Source organism: Dipodomys ordii, unplaced genomic scaffold (genome assembly GCF_000151885.1).
Source record: "Dipodomys ordii isolate 6190 unplaced genomic scaffold, Dord_2.0 Scaffold36, whole genome shotgun sequence".
In the NCBI taxonomy this organism is placed as follows: Eukaryota; Metazoa; Chordata; class Mammalia; order Rodentia; family Heteromyidae; genus Dipodomys; species Dipodomys ordii.
In genome coordinates, this window is record NW_012267252.1 from 15,758,880 (window position 1) to 15,781,764 (window position 22,885).

Below are 22,885 nucleotides of genomic sequence, written 5' to 3' on the forward strand. Positions count from 1 at the left end.
ACCAGTGTCTTCCTTTGCTTTTTGTGTCACAATACATTTAAGTTTACCTTTCAGTCAGTTCAACAAGAAGAGATATCACTTTTTATACTAGCTGAAAATAAACTGTAGAGACAAGTTCATTCTCACATTTGTGAAATAGAAATTTACAATTAAATTTATATTAAATTTAAATATACATGTATGCTTATTTATAATTAAATTTATTTAATTATACTTATTTCTTACTAAAATTTAGGGCTTCTTACATAACCTCAAATGCTTATTTTTAACTTATTCTTAAGTAGTTGTACAAGAGGGTTACAATTCCCTAAGTCAGCTTATGGGTACAATGCTTCTTGGTCACCCCTTCGTTTCCTCCTATTTCCCCCTGCCCCACTCATCCTTACCCTCAAGTAACATAGTTCACTTTTTACATACTGTACATTAAATATAATGACTACATCTACTCACCATTCCTTCCTCTATTCCTGTGTCCCCCCAAAAGTTTCTACTTCCTTGTATTCATTTTGATAAACAGTACATTAATTGTTCAGAGGAGATAATGCTTTTGATTTCTCCCCTAAGTATATGCTCACTTAGTCAGTTTGTTTGTGTTGAGCCCATTGTGTATATGGTACCATGCATGGTTGTATTCTAGTTCTAGCTTCCACATATGAGAGAAAACATGCAATGAATGTCTCTGGGCCTGGCTTGCTTCACTTAACACGATTTGTTCTAGGTCTATCCATTTCCCTGCAAATGAAATAATATTGTTCTTCTAGACAGATGAGTAAAATTCTACTGTATATGTGTATCACATTTTCTTGATCCACTCATCCATTGAAGGGCATCTGGACTATGTCCATAATTTAGCTATTGTGAATCTTGAAGCAATGAACATGAATGCACAAATGTCTTTGCCGTATTCTGACTTGTAAGGCTCAGGGTAGATATCCAAGTTGGATCATAGAGTATTTCTAGGTTTTTTTTTTTTTTGAGGAATCTCTAAACCATCTTCCAGAGTGGTTGTACAAGTTTTCATTCCCACAAATAGTATAATAAGGTTCCTCCCACCAATATTTGTTACTGTTCAAACTCTCAATGGTGGCTAGTCTTACCAGAGTGAGATGGAATTTCAGTGTTGTTTTGATTTGCATTTCTTTTATGGCCAGGATGGTGAGCATTTCCTATGGTTTTATTAGTCATTCTTACTTCTTCTGAGAATTCTCTAGCTCCTTTGCCCATTTATTGATTGAGTTGGTAATTTTTGGTGGAGTTAGTTTCTTGAACTCCTTTTATATTTTGGGTATTAACCCTTGTCAGATGTATAGCTGGTAAAGATGCTCTCACACAACCTGTGTCTTTCTAATTTAGTACCTATGTCCTTTGCTGTACAGAAACTTTATACTTAAATATAATCCCATTTTTCAAGTCTCTCTTCTATTTGCTGTGTCCCTGAAACTCTCTTCAGAAAGTTTCTGTCCAAACCAATAAGTTCTGTTTCTCTTACTCCATCTTGTAGTAGTTTCAAAGTTTCTGGTCTGACATTGAGGTCTATTTTTTGAGTTGATATTGGTGCAAGATGACAGATAGGATCCAATTCTGTATATGATCATCCAGTTTTCCAAATACTAGCTTTGAAGAGGCTGTCTTTTCCAACGTATATTTTTTGCTTCCTTGCCAAATATCAAATGACTATAAGTGTATGGATTTATTTCTGTGACTTCTAAGCTTTTCCTTTGATCTTCAGTCTTATTTTTATGCCAGTACCAAGTTGGTTTTATTATTATAACTTTGTAGTAAACTTTGCCATCTGAAATTGTGATACCTTCAGCATTGCTTTTTTTGTCTAAAATTGCTTTGGCTATTTTGGGTTTTGTGCAGCTCCCACATGGATTTTTTTTTTATTGTTTCTCTATGTCAGTGAAGAATGACAGTGGGATTTTGATGGGTATTGTGTTTAGCTTGTAGATTGCCATTTTCACAATATTAATTTAACCTATCAATGAACATAATATTAAAATTTGTAATGTTTGCTGAATACAAAGCAAAACACCTGATTAGCTTTAATGTTTGTTCAACCCTGTCTAATTAAATTGAGAAATCTTGAGCATAAATGTCTGATGCATTCTATCTTATTTTTATGTCATATACATGATCATCAAAACTAATAATACAATTAAATTAAACTGAAGTATACCCCCAAGTCTTTCTGCTTCATACACCTGTGAACCAGAAAAGTATGAGGTATGGCAGAGCCCAGGGCTGGCCTAAGTAAGTTAGAGTCCATCTGTTTCTCCCTTGATCTGTGGTCACTGTTGATTTTCACTTTTAGAGAAAATGAACTTGTGGAGGAAGGTTATAGGCACTGTGATGAACATGTGTAATATTTTTGTGCCCACTTTTTAGTTTTTAGCTTGGCTGACTTAACATCTTTCAAAATGTCAGCAGTGATTAGGCTACATTATGGGATAATTAATATGAACTTTTATCTCAAAGCTAATTTTGAGTAATACTAGAACAAAGCATATGTCAATATGTTAAGATGGGAAATTGAGCAGATTGCTTTTATACATAAAAAACACATTTTTTCTGTTTTTAGTTCACCTTAATTTTCAAATGCCAATGTAATGTGGATGTTTGAGAAAGGTTAAGGAAACTGTAAAAAGAAGCACCATTTGAAGTTCGAAAGTCCTTCTATGGGCATGGCTGAGATTCTTGCACACTCACCCATGTTCATTGTAAGAAGTATAGAAAGCATGTCCTCTACCCCAAACTCTGGGGACATGGCTGTGGTTGACTAATCATGGCCAATTGATATTTGAACCATTCCATATTTTAGTTATTTTCATGTGATATATACTTTGTTTCCTTCTTCTAAGCAGGCCTCTCCCCCAAATTAGTTAAAATTCCCAAACCATCTATCTCATCCCATGGTAATTTGGGAAATTCGTTAGACTTTCCTTTTCCCAGAAATTGCCTCTGCCATTATTGAATTGCACACACAAATGAAAGCTATGCTCGGAAGATCCAGGTTAAATCATAAACATTAGGAGATGGTTTAGTCAGACATGCCATGAATCTCATGAATCTCACTGCAACTGACCCGAACAGTCTGATAACCAGGTAGTTTTTGGTCATCTAAAACTCAATCCTTGGTTTTATATGAATTAAAATTAAATTCTGAATGTAGTAGGCTTGGCTAAAATATTCATTTGGGCCAGTCTAATCATAAAAGTAGTTCTGTACAAAGACACAGTGACCACATTTCATTTCAACCACCCCATCCAGCATTTATTACAGGAGACATTGTTTATAATCTCACATACAGAGTGCTCTAAATGTCCAGCTCAGAGTAGTCCTGAAAGTTGTGCTGACAGACAGTGGGCTTCTGGCATGAATATTAAGCTCTCCCTCTTTACACTGATTTTTCAATCTTGGCAGGCTACTCTAAATCTCTAGAAATAATAGGTAGACCTTTGGTGCTTTGGCTCATTGGCTTATGATCAATATTTTACGTCTCCATCCTCTTCTCTGAATTAGTACTTCATCAGAATAAACAACTGATTTGCTGCCATCAGTTAAATAATAATAAGATATAATTAATTAAAATGTCTAATTATTCATACTGAACATGCATGTTTTCTAATGATTATAATTCCAATTTGTCAAAATGCCTTAAAAATGATATTTTCTAGAAAATAAGAGAATGAAAATTACCAGCTGATTGTAAATAAGCCATTTTTGTCATTTCAAAAATCGCTCATTTATATTACTTAGACAAGCTACAAATACCTTTGCAAATAAAAATTTAAATCCACATTTCTCTACCTTTATTAAGAGAAAATTTAGATTCAGAACATGTGAAACTAAATCTGGTAAAAATTATAGTTTTCAAAGACTGATGGTGCCGTACTGTTTACTCCACTTCCTTAGATTTCATACTTGTAAGGTATAATGGCATTATGTGTCTTTTGTCTGTTAAAAAAATCTTTGAACTCATCAACCATTGGGCTGAACATGGAAGGCAGCTGGATGGCATCCTGGACCCTTGCCCAGTCCTCAGAGAAAGACTAATTTGAAAACCCTTTATGGAGCAGCTCAGAGCCTAGTGGTCAGATCTTGCTCTCATCAACCATTGATCACAAGAAATTTCCTTTATTGACCTGAAAGCCCTTTTTTTCATCTTTGTGCCAGCTAAGGCATTTACTGAAAGTAGGTAGATGGCATCCAAAGTTAAGATGCCTAATAAAGAAGCAAAGTCTCTGTTCCACAAATGACATTTTGGTTCTCTTCCCAGTGGCATTTTGTAATGACACTTGCTAATATGAATTTCTGTTCTCGTCCATCTCTTAACCCATTTCAATGCCACTTTATGAGGAACCTGCAGTGAGACAAGCTATTCCTTCTGCAGGTGCACTTGGAAAATTACTAGAAGTGTTGTTTGCAGAGCTAGTGAAAGCCATGAGTGAGATTCTCTTCATGCCTGGAGATAGCTGGGAGTGAGCACAGGGCAGTGTTTATCCCCCTGATCATAACATGAGAAAGCTCAGATTACTCAGAAGTTATGATGTACTGGCCAGCAGAGTTTGAAAGATCCCCAACAATGCTGGCTCTCAATTTGTAGTAGCTCAGAGGACACTTTTGTTGTTCCCAGTGGCAAAGTGGGCCAAAATGAGACTGTTTCTCACCCACAAGGGTCAGTGGTTATGAGACCCACTCAGTCAGATTCTCAAATTGGCTGCAGAGCATGAAGAATTCTTTTTACTATCTTCTATTAGATTAAAGGAGGTCTGTTAAACAAACGACTTCCAAGAAGTTCCTTTTTTGAGTTACTGGAAAGTATATGCACTAACTATCAAGGTTTTGGATGAGGTAACAGAAAAGGTTTCAAGTCTGATTTGAGAAATACACTATTCAACTAGCTGCCTTGTCTTTCAGCACAGGAGATTTATAAAGGATCATGTTGGCTAAAGGCACCTCCATTTTTGTTAAAATGCCTTTGGCTTTCATCTGTAATAACTTTTGGTAAAGTCCAAACAATTTATAATACTATGAATGGAAAAAATTGTAATTTTCTGTAACATTTTTCCTTCTGTTTTATCTAAAGGGCTAGAAGTAAGGATTTGCATAATTTTACCTAAATTTCTAACCTCCCATTTTTTCCCATGATCTATTGCATATAAAAGCCATAAAATTGTATATAAAAGTCATATCTGTTGTCTATAAAAGCCATAAAATAAAAGAGTTTGTTAAAAATAATTTTCTGACTTTGCAGAGATAGTTATTTTCTGTTTATCACTGAACTTTAAAAAATATGACTGCTATGAATTTAAAGGAGCAGGACCACTCCTTTGGGAAATCAGAAGGTTCATTGGTGCAGTTCATAGCTTATCTTTCAGTGTTCATTGTGCACTTCCTGTACTATAGGAAAGAGTAAGCCTTGTGTCTGTCTCTACACTCTCACACAAATGCTGCAGAAAATAGTGATGCAATCAAAGCTTCATGAAATATTATGGTCTAATTTTAAATGCATATATTTCTGATGGCTATAACTTTACAGAAACTTCTGGAGAGATGAGAACACAGGTGAACTGGATCCATTCCTTCAGGAGCTAAGGGAACTTAGGCTTTCTAGAGTTGGTTTCAAATACTAAAAGCCTCTGTTAGGGCATCTGGGGAGAGCTGAGTTACTAGCTTTGACACCAAGCCAGTGTGTCAGCTGTTTTTGGTTGATGTCAATCTCATACACACAACCCCAGAATTTGAAATCTGTTGAAAAGTGATATGGATCAAGATAGCGGGCCAGAAGCACCCTCATTGGGCTCCCATTCTCTGGGTGTAGCCTGTGCCTTCCCTCAGAAGGGAGTTAGCAGATTGGGAGTTGTACCTGGAAGATTAGCTTTCTAGGTCCCTTCTTGGACAACATGAACTACGCCTCATTGATGCTGGAACTCCTGCGCCCAGTCCATCCTACTTCCACCGTGCCCTGCTTAGCTTCTCTGAGTGAGGGATGAGAGAAATCTACCAAGGCAGCTTAGTTGTTCTAAATCCTTTAGGGCAAATCTTAGCCCTGAGATCTGTGATTGCACCAGAGCATAGCTCTGTGTACTCTTTCATTCTCATTCACGTAGCGTTGTTTTGAACATTTATCTTACTGAAGATACACAAAATTTGTACATAAAAGTAAAAAATCCTTACTTTAAAAGCATCACAATCAAAAAAAAGTAAGCAGAGTTATAAAGACAAAATTAAACTAAAATGTAAAGAATCAGAACACCAGATTTAAAAATAAACAAAAACTACCAGTCTGTTCCTTGACCTGCACTTTGACCCAACCAGCCTCTTTGCCTTTCTGAACTAAGACTCATAGTCCATTTTCTGATTGGTGCATTGGCACCAACATGATGCCTCCAACATGATTTAGTGTTGTTCTCACTCTAATAGAAGAATATTAAGTCTTCCCAAGTTCTCAACTAGCAAGACAGAATGCGTATTTCTAGATGCAATTTCTTGAGCCCATCAGTCCCCTGACTTCTGCTGCCACATGAGAGCACACGTGAGGGGGACAGCCACGAAGTCTGGGGCCTGCAGCTGCAGTCGTAAATTTGTAAAGCCAGAAGTGACCTTAGCAACCACCCACTCGAACGTCCTTCCAAGAGAAATCTCTCAAGGGATGCTCTGAATTTCAAGTCAGGAAAAATTTGGAAGCCATGAGTTCAGCTGGCTTAAAGTTGCCATGGAATTTGGGGCTATTTGCTCCAAACAGAAACAGGATCTCCATCTTGGTCTCCTGGATTGTTGGGAGCTCCTGTGCTGTACATCATCAGCCCTCTCCACTGGCATTCCCCTGATTCCTCCTGTATTCTACTTTCTTGTTTCTGCTAGGGAAAGACCAGCCCAAAGCCTGCTGCTCTCCACTGCTCTGAACACGTCACCCCAACCCCACCCAAGTAGCAGAGTTGTTGTCAGGAAGCAGCGCTTACCATGGCCTTGGAAGACTGTAATGAGCTTTACTGGCCCAAAGAGAAGTGGACCTTCACAGCATTCCACATCCCACCTGCAACCTAGACATCAATGCTCAAGGCAACTGTGGAAGGCCTGGGTTGAAGATGGAAAACAGGTCACCTATCAGAGTCCCTGAATAGCATGGAGAGCCAAGCTCCTTTCCTTCCCCCACCTCCATACACCCTGACACGAGTCAGGTGTCTCTATATTCTGAGATACAAACTTTGATTTCATGAAGCTACTGAGTTTGTAAGCATTGACAATTGAAACAGTTAGCATTGCCCATGCATACAATTACCAAGTATTCAGAGCCATCCTACATTTCTGAGATAGATTTCACGCATGAGTTCTACCTCTGCATATCCAATTAGACAACCCCACAGAGTTGTTCCCAGGTCATTTAACTCTCTATGTCTAGAATCAAACAAATGAGCCCCTGTTTCCCCCACTGGTGTTTATTTTCCATCATATGCCAATCAATAATATTTGAATTACCAGCCAGACACATGGAGGCCAGAATCTGTCCTCTTTCTCTCTCCTATAGTAATCTCCTAAATACCTTTCCTGTGCAGCCCCTTCTCCAGGAGATGCTTCCTTCTCTAGTTTAGAAATCTGACTAATAATTGCTGCTTCCTTCTCTAGTTTCATAGAAGTCATCTCACCCCTCACTCCCATCTACCCTCATGCTGCACTTGAGGTATCTCTTTGAAATAAAATCCTGATTGTGTCGTTCTGTAATTTAGTCATTCCATGGTACGTTCTGGCTTGCAAATTTAAAAACCCACATTCTAGTTTGACCCTTCCTGCCTACTTTTCTGATTTCGTCTCACCCATATTCTCCCATTGTTCTGCCCACAGCAAACATGCTGGAGCTTCCCCAATACGTTTCCTCTCTACTGTTGAATTGTGCATTCCCTCTATCCAGAACATGCCATGCCTTCCTGCCAGTGTTCGTGTGTCTACTTCCTTCTCATTATTTCATTCTCAGCTCACAGACTATCAGTCTGTGTGGGAATCTGTGACTCACATACATGTCTTAGGTCTTACTCTTATCTTTCTTTGTGCCTGGGCAATTATTAGCAAATTCCAAAGCCTATTCCATCTTTTTCTCAGCTTAATGTTCATTGAAGACAACCAGGCACCACAACACCTCCTAGAGTACTCCTCATTGTGTTGATGAGTTCGGCCCGTACTGCCACCACTCCTGTTTGCACATGCCAGTGCAGCACGCCATGCCTGCTCCCTATGCAGTGCAGGCTTTCAGCAAGCCTCCGTCCATGCTAGCTCACCAACTCTTTTCCTATTGTTGCTTTATTTCCATCAGCATGAATGAATGTTGGATCCTACTGATTTCACATCTCTACAGTTTTTGTCTTTCTTTTGCTTTGGGCTCAAAATTCAGTGCTATATACTTGCGCTCAAGCTTCAGTTTCCTTCTTCTGGCTGCAAAGTGAGAAGAACACAACTCAAGGGACCCAGAGTCGCGGGTTTATGTCCCGGCATTCCACCAGCTGTGTGAGCTAAAGTAGTCATTTACTCACTCTCTGCCTCATTGTGGCCATCTGTGAAACTAAGATAAAAATAGTCCCTTGACCCACTTCAGTAAAATAGTTTTGGGGAACAACCTAGATAATGAATGAAGAAGGCATGTTTCACCTCTAAGAATTCTAGAAATTATTAGTCATATTTCTAATAACATAAACAGTATTAATATAAATATTGCTTTCTCTGTGGAATGTTGTCATCCCTCTGTTTAGCCATTGCCACTAATTTCAGTTATTTTCGCATTTCCTAGTGAGTGGGCAGCACATATAAATCATTAAGTCATATATATCTTCACAAACGCATTCCCAATTATATTATTGCAGCATCAAGATAATTCATCCTTGAGACCGAACATTGTGTCAGCTTTCTGGCAATGCTGTCTGGCTTGATTCTGTCTGGGAATCTTTGAATCTATCTTTCTATCTATTCTCCTCTCTCATTAGAATTCCAGCCCACAGTCGTATCCTGGGATTGGAATAAATGAACTGAATGAGTGATATCATAGGATAAAGGCAAACCCTTTCAGTGTTCATTTTTTTGCCTAGTGTTCCCTATTTTGCTCCAAGCACTTTTCACTTCATGATGATGATGATGATGATGATGATGATTGACATTTTGAGCTCATATGCCATACACACTTTTCTGAGTCCTTTACATGTCATCTTTACCATAACTTGGTCAAATCATACATGTACTTGCTACATAATAATATAAGCTCCATGAGGTACAGAATCTCGGATATTTTGTCTGTGTTGTTCATTGCTAAACCCTTAGGATAAGAGCAGTGCCTGGCGTACAGTAGACGCGCAATTAATGCTTGTTGAATGAAGTAATTGACTCTTTGCACCACCAAGCCCAGCAATGTTGTTAATTGAAGGAAGAAGATACTAGAATATGCCTTCCCAGTTGGCTTAGAAAAAGAGTTCTCATTTGAGTTCCAAATTTACTTTCCAATGTGGAAAGATAGAGGATGATTCTTATTTTGTGTTTGTAGCTCTATTGTTTTTTTTTAAAAAAAAGACAAAATATTTTAAGTGAGCTGGGAAAAATTTTCTACTATGTGATTAAAATTGGAAGTGATGAGATGTGAATGGAGCTTTATGAACGATGAGGGTTCACTTTAAACTGGGCCTGACTCACTTGGCACGTTGTAGCCATGTCACAGACTGATGAATAAGATGTTTGTGGTGCTCCTAGTATTACATTTCCTGCCACTTGGACACTGTGTCTTAAAACAAAATTATGAAATATTTTGACACATTAAGGGTCAAACAAAATTTTATAACCTGAATACAATCATCATTTTCATTTAAACATTGGCATCTGTAGTCTTCAGTGGTTTTTAGTAGGTGAGAAGAAACATTGCTTTAAACTCCCAGTCAAATATGACTAGTCCATTTGTCATTCCAGTATCTTGAGCACTTGAAGTGTTTCAATTTTTATTCAACAATGTAACCTTTGGAATTTTGCCTAATAATGACTTCAGTTGTGCTAGCCTTCCAACAGATAAATTAAAATGGAAATGCATATTTTCTAATTATGCATCCAGCCTAGCTTCACATTGGCAAGGGTTGGCCGCTCTGAATGCTAAATGGAGTCTGCACAATGCTGAGAGTCTATGGAACATCAAAGTTTCCCAAAGTCACTTTCTTAATCATGTGAAGGATAGCCAAGACTCTGATCAGTAGCATGTAGCTATATACAATCAGAGAGAAAACATTTAAACATCCCAGCATGGTATTTCCATTTAAATCTGATTACAGTGAAATAAAACTGTAGCCATTAAAGGTTTAGAAGAACTACAAATACAAGCAGTAAAAGAAGACAGATAGTAAATGAGGTAGTAAAACATTTCAGCAGGGCAAACAGTTTATAGCACTCATTCAGTCTTCCTGAAGCAGACTGTGCAATTCACTACAGACCCCGCACCGTTCCCTGAACTCCACTTAAACCTGCAATTAACCTTTCACGCCTAATGAAGCTGTTTTCCTGGAAAATTAAAATATATAGTGGTGCCTGCTTTTACACAGACTTGGGAGGAGAGCATTTCAAAATGAATGACTTTTCTAAGCCTTTTGTTCCAATGTATCAGGGAAGTGCTATGTTTGTATATAAAGCAGGAATGTTCTTTCCAAAGCAATTTCATTTGATATGCTGTGTTTTATTACTGTACTTATTAATTGTTCTGCATAATTGTAAAAAATATCACACATCAGTAATTTTATGATTTGATTGTTACTGCCTGCAGTCTACCATTACCATTTTATTCCATTAGAGAAAACTAGTTTTACTAACAATGACTAAGTTACTGATGTTTCTCATTGCTGGTTTTTGTGGCAAATGTCGTAACTTAAGGAGGTATATTTACCATTGAAATATTTAGCTATTGGACATTTAAAGTCCTTTTTTGGGGGGTGGGGGTGGGTCCTGGGGCTTAACTCTGGGCCGGGGCGCTGTCCTTTAGCTCTTCAGCTCAAGGTGAGCACTCTACCACTTGAGCCACAGAGCCACTCTCAGTTTCTCATGGTTAATTGGAGATAAGAATCTCACAGACTTTCCTGCCCGGCTGGCTTTGAATGTGATCCTCAGAACTCAGCCTCCTGAGTAGCTAGGATTAGGCATGAGCCCCCAGTGCCTAGCTTTCCTTTTTCTTTAATACATGTTTGAGCATACTTAAGGAGAAACAACATTTTTTAGCTTCAGGAAGCAAATATATCCACAATTTTTCTCTATAAAGTATCAAATAAAGGTCTGATTTTTTTAGTGCATTTTCTATTTATTTACAAAATAGTTGTGCTTTAACTGGTCATTCATCCCTGTGTTGAAGGGGATCCTGATGGATTCCATTTTTCTCCCAGCCTGCCCACTCCTGGGCAGCCTAGAGCAGCCGTTGGTAAGGCTACACCTTGGACCCAGTGCAAACAGCCCAATGCAAACATCATCAAGGAGCAAGCACAGAATGACAAGTGGCCAGGGGCAATGCAATAGGACACAGAAGATTGCTTATGTGGCTTATACTTCATATTTAAATAATCTAAATGTCATAGTGTCTGGTATTTAAGAATTAAAAGTGCAAAGAGGTAATGCTTATAATAAATATTTAAGCCCCAGCATTTTTATTGAATCCACCTGTATGTTTTGATGTAAATTCTGCTAGCCCGCAGCGATGGTGCATCATCTTGACATGGTAAATGAAATTCCTTTAGACCGCCAGTCTAAAATAATGAATTGTTCCCCCAGTTAATTGTATTGCTTTGATAACAAGAAACTATGCTAGGCCTAGAGAACACAATAAGTGGATTTCATCAGATGATTTGTGTGACGTTTTGAAAAATGATCTTCTGAAGTGACCTGATTTTAATGGAACTCCAGCAGCAGTCCGCGCACGCCACTGCGCTGAATCTGACCGGGAAGGAGCCAGGCTCCTCTTATGGCACAAGCTCCAGTCGTTCTTGCACAACTCCCCACTGGGAAAACCCTGGAGGAGTCCACACCAGAAGAAAGCACAGGCAGCAAGGGGCAGCACAAAGAACCTATTTCACATCTTTTAAAACCAGGGAAAGATCTCCAGTTAATCTTATCTCTGCATTGCTTGTCTGTAAATAAACCAAAACCAACAAAAATGGAAACAATGAAAAGCTGTTTCTTCCCACCTTGTCATAGCAAGGGAGTCTGCCACTACCATCTATGTTTTGGCAAAGACTAGAGGGCAGGCAGAGAAAAGTTTCAGAGAAAGATATTTGGGGTTGTTTACATGGGAGCATGTTGGCTTAGGAAGCTGTCAAACTGATTAACATGAAGATTGGTGAATATGAGTTGAGTGTGACAGAATTAGGAGAGCTGGTAGACATGAAGATCTAGATTCAGTGTTTCACCCATAGATGGTTACTAGAGATAGTAGTGACTAACAACAGTAGTAGTCTGTAGTCTCTTTTGGATGCCCAAAGTTCATTCCTACCAGTGGGACTCACTTCTGGCCTGCTCCTGGAAGATAAAGGGCTGTTTTTCTGAGCTGATTGCTGCTGATCTGGTCCTATTTTTAAGTACATGTGGCCATGTCTCACTGGCATGTTAGTGTTATGAATAAGAGATTGAGGGAGGTAATATTGTCTTTTCCAAAGAGCTACTATCTTGATTGTTTTTTTTAACTATTGAGAAAAACAAGGTTCCTTAAAATAACAATGTGCTGAAGTACAATGTTAAGAAATTATAGATTGTTTCCTCACCCCTTACCTCCTTTAATGAGTAGTCCATCCTACACCATGCAATTCAGGGAGAAAGAGACCTTGTGTATCTTCTTCACTTTTGTTTCCAGGCCCTCTCATGGTAGTTGTAAACAAACCCTACTGTGTATTAAAGATGTAGAAATGTGAGGATAATACACACACACTTATTATGACTACTGTGCTATTTATAATTCAATTCAAGATTTACAGGAAGAACTCACGGTAGTGAAATGACCCTTCCCTAGTAACTGAGTTCTTGGCAAAGACCACATTGCCTGAATGTGGCTAGGCGATGATGTCCATCAGAATGTGGGCTTTGGGCAGACCAGGTGAGGCTATCTGGATGGATAACAGAAAGCCCACAAGATAAGTTAGCAGCTGCACACCTGATCTGAAGTTGATGTTATCTCCACCTGACCTTTACCTTTCTGATTAGTGACCTCGTGTGTGTGTGTGTGTGTGTGTGTGTGTGTGTGTGTGTGTGTGTGTACAAAACCCAGGGTCTCTGGGCTGGGAAGGTGGCTCAGTGGTAGAGCACTTGCCTTGCATGCTCAAGGCCTTGGGTTAGATTCCTCAGCACCACATAAGCAAAAAGAAAAAAGCCGGAAATGGCGCTGTGGCTCAAGTGGTAGAGTGCTAGCCTTGAGCTGAAGAGCTGAGGGACAGAGCCCAGACCCAGAGTTCAGGCCCCACGACCGGACCCAAAAAAAAAAAAAACCAGGGTCTCCCCTCCCTCTCCATCCTAACTTCTTTCCGGCACTAGCCTGGTTCGTGTTGCCGGCAGTAAACTCCTTTATCCTCTCTAAAAAGTGGTTGTGATCTGTGCAGGTTGTGCTGCTCCAGCAGTAGGCACAAATCACGTGAGCAGGGGTCTGGTAAAGAGCTGGAACTTAACACTGAGAAGCCTCTCCAGCACACAGGGTGACCTCAGCCCAGAGGGGAGCAGGGTTTCTGACATCCCGGCGGCTGTTCACAGGGAACCTGAAATGCACTGTGTTGTTACATCTGCACAGGAAAGCACAACAAGCTGACACAATTAAAAATAAGCATGATTTCCAATTTTATTTGTAAATTAAGAACTGCAATATGGTTTCTGATTTATGAGGGTTATTTCTAAGCTTCAGAATCATGAGCAAACCAGAGCTTTAATTAGGTGATGGAATTCACTCATATACCCTAAAACACAAAGATACTGTGACCATGGCGAATTAGCATAGAATTTCCTGTTTTGGCAACTCCAACTGTTTACTTGTTTTCTGGAGCTTTATCTTCTGTAAGGGAAACAGCATTTGCAGCCATGTGTAAATGGAAACTGTTCTTTTCAAAGCTTCTTTGGACAAATCCATACAGTAGTTTAATGGGTAACATGATTTCATATTTGGATTTTGTGATCATTGAAATTAGTGTAAGTGGTCTCTGTCCACATTAAAGGAGATATATATTATCAGTCATATTTGGCTGTCTCTGGGCAAGAGGGGGCCCGAGGATGAGCTAGCAGGAAGTTGGAAATTATCACAGTAGTATGCCAAGAGTTCTGTGGAAACTTAAGGTCTGCTTGAAGTGAACCTTCAGTCAACATACTTCTAGCTGGTCTGTGGTTTTTGTTCATGCTGTTCCCCTCCATCAAGTAAAGAAACAAGAAAATAGCTATTTGCAGCAGAGTAAATGGTTAAGACATCTGCATTAAGACTTCAGAAGTTCCCAGTGCTTGTCAAAGGGTGAGAATGCAGTTTTTATTTAGACTTTGAATATGTTTTATCTTTAATAAACTCTTTTCTGAAAGAGTTACTTTGAGAGCAAACTCTTAAAGGAAAGTGTGAATAATTATTAGCCTAGCCAGTGATTACTGTAATTTCCTAATCCCTTCCTTCTCTAATACCATAAATTTCTCCTTCTCCACAAATACTTTCTCTTCTGTTTTCAAATGTAATTGAGGCTCCTTTTCTCTTTTTCCTTTGATGTCAAACATGTACTCATAGCTGCCGCATCCAGGTATTTTCATCTGTCACTGCTCCTTCTCTATGGGGATAAACATCTCTTTATTGCTAACCATTGTCAACATGGACCTGCTTACCATTCAGGCTTCTATTGTCATTTACACACAGAAATGGATCAAAGCTCACCAGACTTTTCTGTGAAGAAGTCTGGCAGTCTCTGGAAGCAGGCCTTGCTCTGCTGGCTAATGTGTGACTTTTCCAGACTTTCTGAACCCTGCCCTTTCAGGATTTCCCCAACACTGCTAGGCCAAAGGACCTTCCTCTTACAGTACTCCTGGCTGACATAGGCATTTCTTTCTATTCATAAATCTCTGAGATTCTATTCTCTCCAGATTGTATTTAAAGCTTCTCTAGAATAAATTGACCCATAACCAAAGAATGTAGTGACATCTTACATGGGCTAAAATCCAAAATAAGTGTTTTCTTCTTAAAGCAACAAATATATAAATGTCTGTGAGAACTCAGTCACAGGGTCAGCTTACTTTGAAGTCAAATATGTGTTCAAGACCTTGGAGTAAGGAAATGAGCCAGAGTCTTCTGGTGGCCTCTTCTGAAATGGCCTGCACAGTTTGGCCCTGGGTGTAGCAAGAAATTTGAGACATCGTGTTTTATTGAAGAATTTTGGGATTCAACAAAAACTAAAGTGTTTCATGTGTAGCTATGATAAGCCTAGAAATCTGTTACACCATTGCCTTTATAAATTGGATAAAGTCCTTATTATTCTTAAGCATGTTCTGAATGTGCCTTTCAACCAATAAACAATGCTACAAAATTAAGTGGTATGACAATGTTCTTTTAATTACCTATAATAGCTACAGACCCACTTTTGTGGTTATATGATCCTCAATGTCCTTTTTGTATATTTCAGAACACGGCTAAATTTTAACAACTTGTTTATCTTCCACAATAGTGTCCTCAAAGTGCATTCTTGTTTTTGAAAACATCTTGAGAAAAGAAAAGCCACTGAATGGGAGAAAATACTTGCAAAGTGCCTGTCTGATAAAGGACTGGTATCCAAAATGTACAACAAACTCTTAAAACTTACTAAGAAAACGACCCAATACAAAGGGACAAAATGGTCTGAATAGACACTTTACTAAGGAAGGAAAACAGATGCCCAAAAAAGTATCAAAAGATACTTTTCAGCATAACATGTCATTATAAAATTGGAAGTAAAAACCTATTAGAATTGCTAAAATCCAGAATCCTGAAAACACCAAATGTTGGTGAGGACATAGAGCAACAGGAACTTTCTCTCATTGCTGGTCAGAATCTAGAATATAACAGCCACATTGGGAAACATTTTGGAAGTTTCTTAGAAATGTATGACATGGGTTTAGCATGTGACCTAGCAATCACACTCATAGGTATTCATAAACTAGAAGCGTATATCTGCGCAAAAATCTCAAAGTGAATATTTATAAAAAGCTTTATTCATAATCGCTAAAAGTTAGGCACTCCAATAGAGGAAAACATCAACAAGTTGTGGTGTATCCATACAACAAGGGTAAATGAAAATGAGGTATGAAGCCCCCTCTACCCCTAAAACAGACATAGGCAACACAAGTTAATCAACAATGACAGTTTTAGATGTTTCAGATCAGACATTTCTATTGCTTTGGGCCTCTTGTTGCGGGGATCCCATGGCAAGGGGAAGGGGGACTGCCACCATACAGACAGCCAAGGAGAGGAAAAAAGAGAGAGAGAAGAGCTGGGCCCCTCAGTCCCTTCAAGTGCACACCACTATGGTCTAGAAAGGACCTCCCCCTAGTCTCATCTCCAAAACACTCTCCCACTAAGAGCAGTACTCTAGGTGCCAAGTCTTTAACACTTGGTGCCTTTGAGACACTGTATGTCCACAGCAGAACAAATGCGTGTTTTAAAGTGAAAGCAGTCAGACTGAGGGGTTGCATATGCTTCTTGATTCCAACTGTATAATATCCAGAGGAGAGAAAAACTATAGAGTCTTTAAACCAAGATCTCTGGTTGGTGGAAGGTTCGGGAAGGGGAGGGCTGAGTCAGTGATTCAGGGCATTGAAGCTCTTGACTGGCACTCAGGGGATGGGTGCACAGCGTTATGCATTCATCAAAGCCTTCGGATCTATACAACACAAAGACTAAACCCCAGCGTAGACTATTGACTTCAGTTGACAATCACATATCGATATTAGTTCAATTTTTCCATAAGACTAAAGCTCTTCTTCGTTTAGAAATAAATCTTCAAACAATGAGTCTTAGCAGTAACACCAAAAATTCCTGGTACATCTGGAGAAACTCGTATTCATTCAGAGGTGGAAACTAAAGTGCGAGGCCAGAGCCACAGCTGAGTGTGATGTTTGAATTTGATTGGCCAAGGTTACCATGCACTAATTTTGTTACATCCTTTTCTTCATGTGTGAGGTTTTGCTCCATAACCAATGTATAACTAGGCATTGTATGACTGAATGTAAAAACCATAGGGAGCAGACCTCAAAGCTACCCTTGTCACCATCCAAGCAGTGTCCAAGCAAACATTGAAACACCTTTCTCCTTTCCTTCTAGGCCTTGCTATTGCCAGTGCCCTGGTAGACATTTCACAACAGAAGCCTTCAGATAATAAAGACAAGACGTCGGGTGTCCGAAATCGAAAACATCTGTCTACACGTCAAGGAACTTGTGTCTGAGAATGGAAAGCACTCCTTAGACTCTGTCCTGATTTACTTTGCAAGTGGCTTCCGTCAAAGCTGTTCTGTGGTCTCAGGTTCCAGAGGCCAGTGTCTTATGATCCAGAGCCCAAGTACAGTTCCCTCTGATTGGGCAGTGTCCCAAGTGGCCAAAGAATGTTCCTGAGTTTTATAAAAGTAACAGTATTGAAGGTCACAGGTGACAAAGTCAGGGGTTTTGGTTTTTTGTTTTCATTTTTTGGAATATCTTAGGATTATCATAGCTAACATTAAATTACTCTGGAAAAAAAGATGTATATTGTTTCTTAATACAGATGAAAGATATGTACTTCCTATAAATCAACTGTTTATATCCCAAGACTTTAAGGAAAGACATTTTATAATGCTGAAATAATGAAAACTGTACAGTTTTTGCCTCATTAGTAATCTTAAGTTACCTGTATATGAATAGGAAATAAGAAATTGTAATGACTTTAAATGCTGTTTTATCACATTGTAAATGTGAAAGCGAGATTTTGATTTGGTAGGATGTAGGTAAAGTGTTTTAGTATTTCACATGACCAAATCATGCCCAGACTCAATGTGAGAGCATAACAGTTTCCATCTAACTGGAATATAGACTGCATGAGTCCATTTGGGTAAATGTGCACAACTTTACAGGAGGTTTATTAGAATTCTGATGTAGAGGACATTCCTGTCATCTGTGCCAACTGCCTAACTCATTATCAGAGCTGATGGAGCATGGAAATCCTGTCCAGCAATGAATTTCTCCCTCCTTCCCAAAACAGCCTCCAGTATCATGACCTAAAGAGAGCTGAAATGGTGACTGGGGAGTGAACTGCTGCTCCAATGTGGTCATCTTTTAATTGCCTAGACCTAAAAGATCCACCTGCGTTCTTATAGGAACATCACCTTTTCTTTTGGCTTTTGGGGTCTAGCTGCTAGATTTCATTTACCTTTCACAAATGTTATGAAATGTATTTTAGAGCCATGCTTTCCAAGCTACTTCCTGACACCTACTCCATGTGGACTTGGAGCAGAGACGAGTGTTGTCTGCAAGCAGCAAGATCGCTGTTCTCACACGCACACATCAGCGTCACGAAGGAAGTCTGCAGTTTAAAAATAAGGTTATTGTTGGCCACATTCAACCCACTCTTGAATGACTCAGAACTACGAATTATCGCAGAAAGGAAAAGCCAAATCAAACAGCTTCCACACTGGAATACGGAATCACTTGTGTCCTAATATTGACCGAAGAAGCTCAGTTGCATTAACAGATCTGGTTTGGAATTACAGTTTTTAATTTCAAGGTGACTGACTACAGGATATTTAAGAACAATGACAGAGATATCCTCAGCTGCTGTCTATGATATAGTTTTGTTTAATATGAAAGTCACTTAACCCTAATTGATGTTTAGTACTGCATATGTACTCTCATGTTCTCTGGCTTACTGGAAGGTAATGACACTTACACTTCATGCCTAGTTATGCATGCCCTGGTTGTACAGTAGCAGAATATGACCCTGTTGTGATATTAAATATTTATTTCAAATGCCATTATACATAGTCAGCCAATTTTGATGAGGATTGACTGTAATATATAAAAGGAATGGTCATAAAATATGTAGTTGCATCTTAGATTTTTAGACTGCATCTAGCCATGACTATACCATTATTTTGATAATTAGGCATTTATGAATTGTAGTATATGTTCCATGTGTTGGCATGACAGTTTTGCTATTTTCTATGCATTAAAAATAAGACACATCTATAGAATAGTTTTAGTCATTTTATCTCCAGCTTGTGGCTTGTCTGGGAGGGGCAGGGCTGATTGTTTTTACTTCTCTATGACATTGTCTCTCTCACACAAAACCAATGAGGTAGGTTTATGAATGTCTCCAAAAAAAAAAAAATCAAGTAATTTGATCAACCTCCTTTTGGGCCCTTTAAATGTTGAGTTTTCTCATGGAAAGATAAATTGACAAAAATGGTTTTTACAGAGACATAATTACTTTAAAATAAAGCAAGTACCCAACTTGTTTAATTCTCTATTAGTTATCACTAGAGAATGCTTACTTTGCAAGGATACATATAGACGTGTATGGAAATTCTTGCCTCAGTTATATTTTTAGAGGCTAAGCAAATAGCTATGTCAAGTTACTAATTGTTAAATTCCATCCATCTTGAACCTGTTCATTGAAGTCATTCTATATTCTATACCTTTCTGGGACACATATTGCTAACTCTGGCTAGGTATGCAATATATTCTTACCAAAGCTTTTTTTCTTTTTATAACTGATAGAAAATAAAACTCTTCACCCTCAGGTAAAGTGGGTTGACAATGCCTCAAAGGTGAAGGATAATCACTTTGAATCTGTGTCTTGCCCCTTCGAAACACACACATTCGAACCATTTTACTCTTGATGCTTTTGTTTTATAAGAACTCAGACTACATGTCTAGACAGATACTTTTTGAGAAGTTATCACTTTAATTTGCTCATTCACTTAAAAACTTAGTTGAATATAATTCTGAACATTTCAGTATAGCTGACTGAAAAACCTTCACATTTTACAACTCCTTATTCCATAAATATGAAAAGAAAATGTTTAAAATAGAATGGAGTTTTAAAAAAATTAACTTGGAGACACTATTTGGACAACTAGATAGTCCTTGGTGAAAATGAATCTGCTTCTGCCTGTAGATTTATTTAATATATTTTATGAGAATTGGGATTCTCATAGGAAAACTTTAGGTAGGACATGTTTAAGTAGAGTCAGCTTGCCCTACTTCCGTATCTCACTTTGGTTTGGTGTCAGTAAGATAGAAGTGATTATGTGGTTGAGGCCATTTAGAGAACAACCTGCTGGACAGGTTAGGCACAGACACTGGAACCAGCCTGTAGGTGTGGGATGGATGCTGGACACCTGAAGGGCCACCTGTGAAGGGAGGTGCTGGTGCACCTGGTAGAGCTGTCCTGAAGCTAGCAGCCCCCGCAGCCCCAGCCCACCTGGCAGTGCAGTCACGGCTCCTCCTCCCCCCAGCTGACTTATTCACCCATCTATTAATTTTCATCCCATTCTTCACCATACGTAGATTTTTTTGCAAAAAAAATCAACTAAAAAAACTTCCTGGATATCTTATTTTCCTATCTTTCTAGAAAATAGGGATTTCTTAAAAAAAAAAAAGTACTGTTGACATTTGAGTCAATTTTTGAGCTTTGACTCTTTCTAAATCTAGACAGTTTAGCTAAGCCTTTTTAAATTCCCTGTTGACATTTAGAGGGAAGCATCAGTTATCACCATTCACATGCAAACTAGCCAAGGCAGAGTCATGCTTACCGGATGTTGTTGTCCTAGGGAATGGATCTTTTTTTTTCCATTGGCATGAAACTGGTTTTAAATGTGTTTTGGTTTTTTTGTTTGTTTGTCGGTCATGGGGCTTGAACTCTGGGCTTGGGCCCTGTCCCTCAGCTCTTCAGCTCAAGGCAAGCTCTCTACAGCTTGAGCCACAGCACCACTTCCGGTTTTCTAGTGGTTTATTGGAGATAAGAGTCTCACGGACTTTCCTGCCCGGGCTAGCTTTGAACCGCAATCCTCAGAGCTCAGCCTCCTGAGTAGCTAGGATTACAGATGTTTGCCACTGGCACCTGGCTTGGGTTTTTTTTTTTTTAAGTGTTTTGTATTTTTATAAGGGTTGTTAAAAATGACAGCTGAAAGCCGGGTGCCAGTGGCTCTCTCCTGTAATCCTAGCTACTCAGGAGGCTGAGATCTGAGAATCATGGTTCAAAGCCAGCCCGGGCAGGAAAGTCCGTGAGACTCTTATCTCCAATAAACCACTAGAAAACCAGAAATGGTGCTGTGGCTCAAGCTGTAGAGTATTAGGCTTGAGAGCTGAGGGACAGCACCTAACCCGAGTTCAAGCCCCAAATGAAGTAATTTTACCCACCTACACCTTTTAGAAGATATGTTTCCAAAACTCATTTCTGTTTACTAGGATGGGCTTGGAACTTGATCATAAGAAATCCCCAGATTAGTTCAGATTCCTCCTCTTCACACTCAGTAGGAAAATAGGGTGACCCTGAAGAGTAATATATTGTGCTCCATGATGATTCTTGCCTTGATGAGTCTTACCAGTGAATCTTGGGTTCACACTGGACCACTGAGCAGCCTTTATCTCTAGTCAGAGAGAGTTCTTTAGCTAATGAAGCTATCATTCTAATTCAAAAAGCTTTAAATAATTTCCCAAGGAATACAAGCCATCTGGTTGGTGCTCATCCGTGTTTTCATTATAGTATGCACTTAACATTTTAGTTTTATCAGATTCTTTTAAATTAAGAGTTAGAATCACAGTTACTGTCAGTATAGATGTACCCAGGTGTGCATGCCAGAGTTTAGAACAGATTGTATAAAAGTTCAAAACTGCCTTAAAAAGCCACATTTGAGGATATACTGTGCTATTAATCAAGACTTCAGTTATTGAAATAAAAACATTGGCTCTTCCAGTTCTCATTGCCAAATGCAGCTTTGTTCTTGACTTATTTTTTAAGGAAAAGGGGTGTTGATTTAGACTTGGTTCTTTTGGTTTTTGTTTTTTTGAGACAGGGTCTTACTGCGTATCTCCCAGACTGCCTTTCAACTATCTCCAGTGTTTCTACCATGCCCAGTGACTCTTGATTTTTTTTTTCCCCCTTTCAAGATTAGGCAGGAAAAATACTTCAGGGACCTGAAAAAAATATTCCCCATGTAATACTTGCTGATAAAAGTTGTAGTAGTCAGTTTCCACATTCAAAATACATTTTCCTTTTACCCTGATTTTCCTTGACCTTTGTGTCCACCTACTATTTGGATAGTGTGCTTAGTTAACACTTTGCACATGCTTTCTGTTGTGTGTTTACAGAAATTATCCTTCATTATAATAAAAGCCAGCTTTCTGAGCCCTGGGCGCCCATGGAATGGTTGACGAGTTTCTGAGAAAAGCCTTCACATTCTTTGGCAAGCCTCAGGTGTTTCTGTGTGGTCATCTGGGGCCAGGCCTCAGGCAAGTGTTGCTGGGAAAAAGAAAACCAAGGAGGACCCAAGGCCACACATCTCCCCAGTGCCCCCCCCACCCCGCACCCTTCCACACCCACACAGGAAGGTCAGGTAGTGATCTCCCTTCCTGGGCACAGGGTTTCCAAGGCCTTTGGCCATGATCCTGACCTGAGACCTCATGCTGAACTTGTCTCAGCCTCTGCCCCAGGACAGAATGGTGTTTCCTCATTCCAAGATACACACCTTCCAAGGGTCAGGCCAAGGAGGGGCTGGGTACGAAGTCCTGCCAACTCTGGGACACATATTCACTAGGGCTCTAGAAAAGAGGCCTTTGAGAAGAGCCTGGAGGAAGGTGGACCTGAAGGTTGCATCCTGTTCCCCTTTCTCTCTCTCTCTTTTTTTTTTTTTTTTGTCGGTCGTGGGTCTTGAACTCTGG

The 22,885-nt window shown here is 39.2% G+C and overlaps 1 protein-coding gene across 1 annotated transcript in view; it reads left to right on the forward strand.

Annotated features, from left to right (window-relative positions):
• Atrnl1 (attractin-like 1) overlaps positions 1 to 19,565 on the forward strand; it is a 487,887-nt gene extending 468,322 nt beyond the window's left edge. Inside the window, exon 29 of the mRNA XM_013017612.1 lies at positions 17,297 to 19,565. Coding sequence (XP_012873066.1) covers positions 17,297 to 17,418 — 122 coding nt within the window. The 3' untranslated portion in view covers positions 17,419 to 19,565. The remainder of the gene's footprint in view (positions 1 to 17,296) is intronic.
• Positions 19,566 to 22,885: the final 3,320 nt, after the last annotated feature.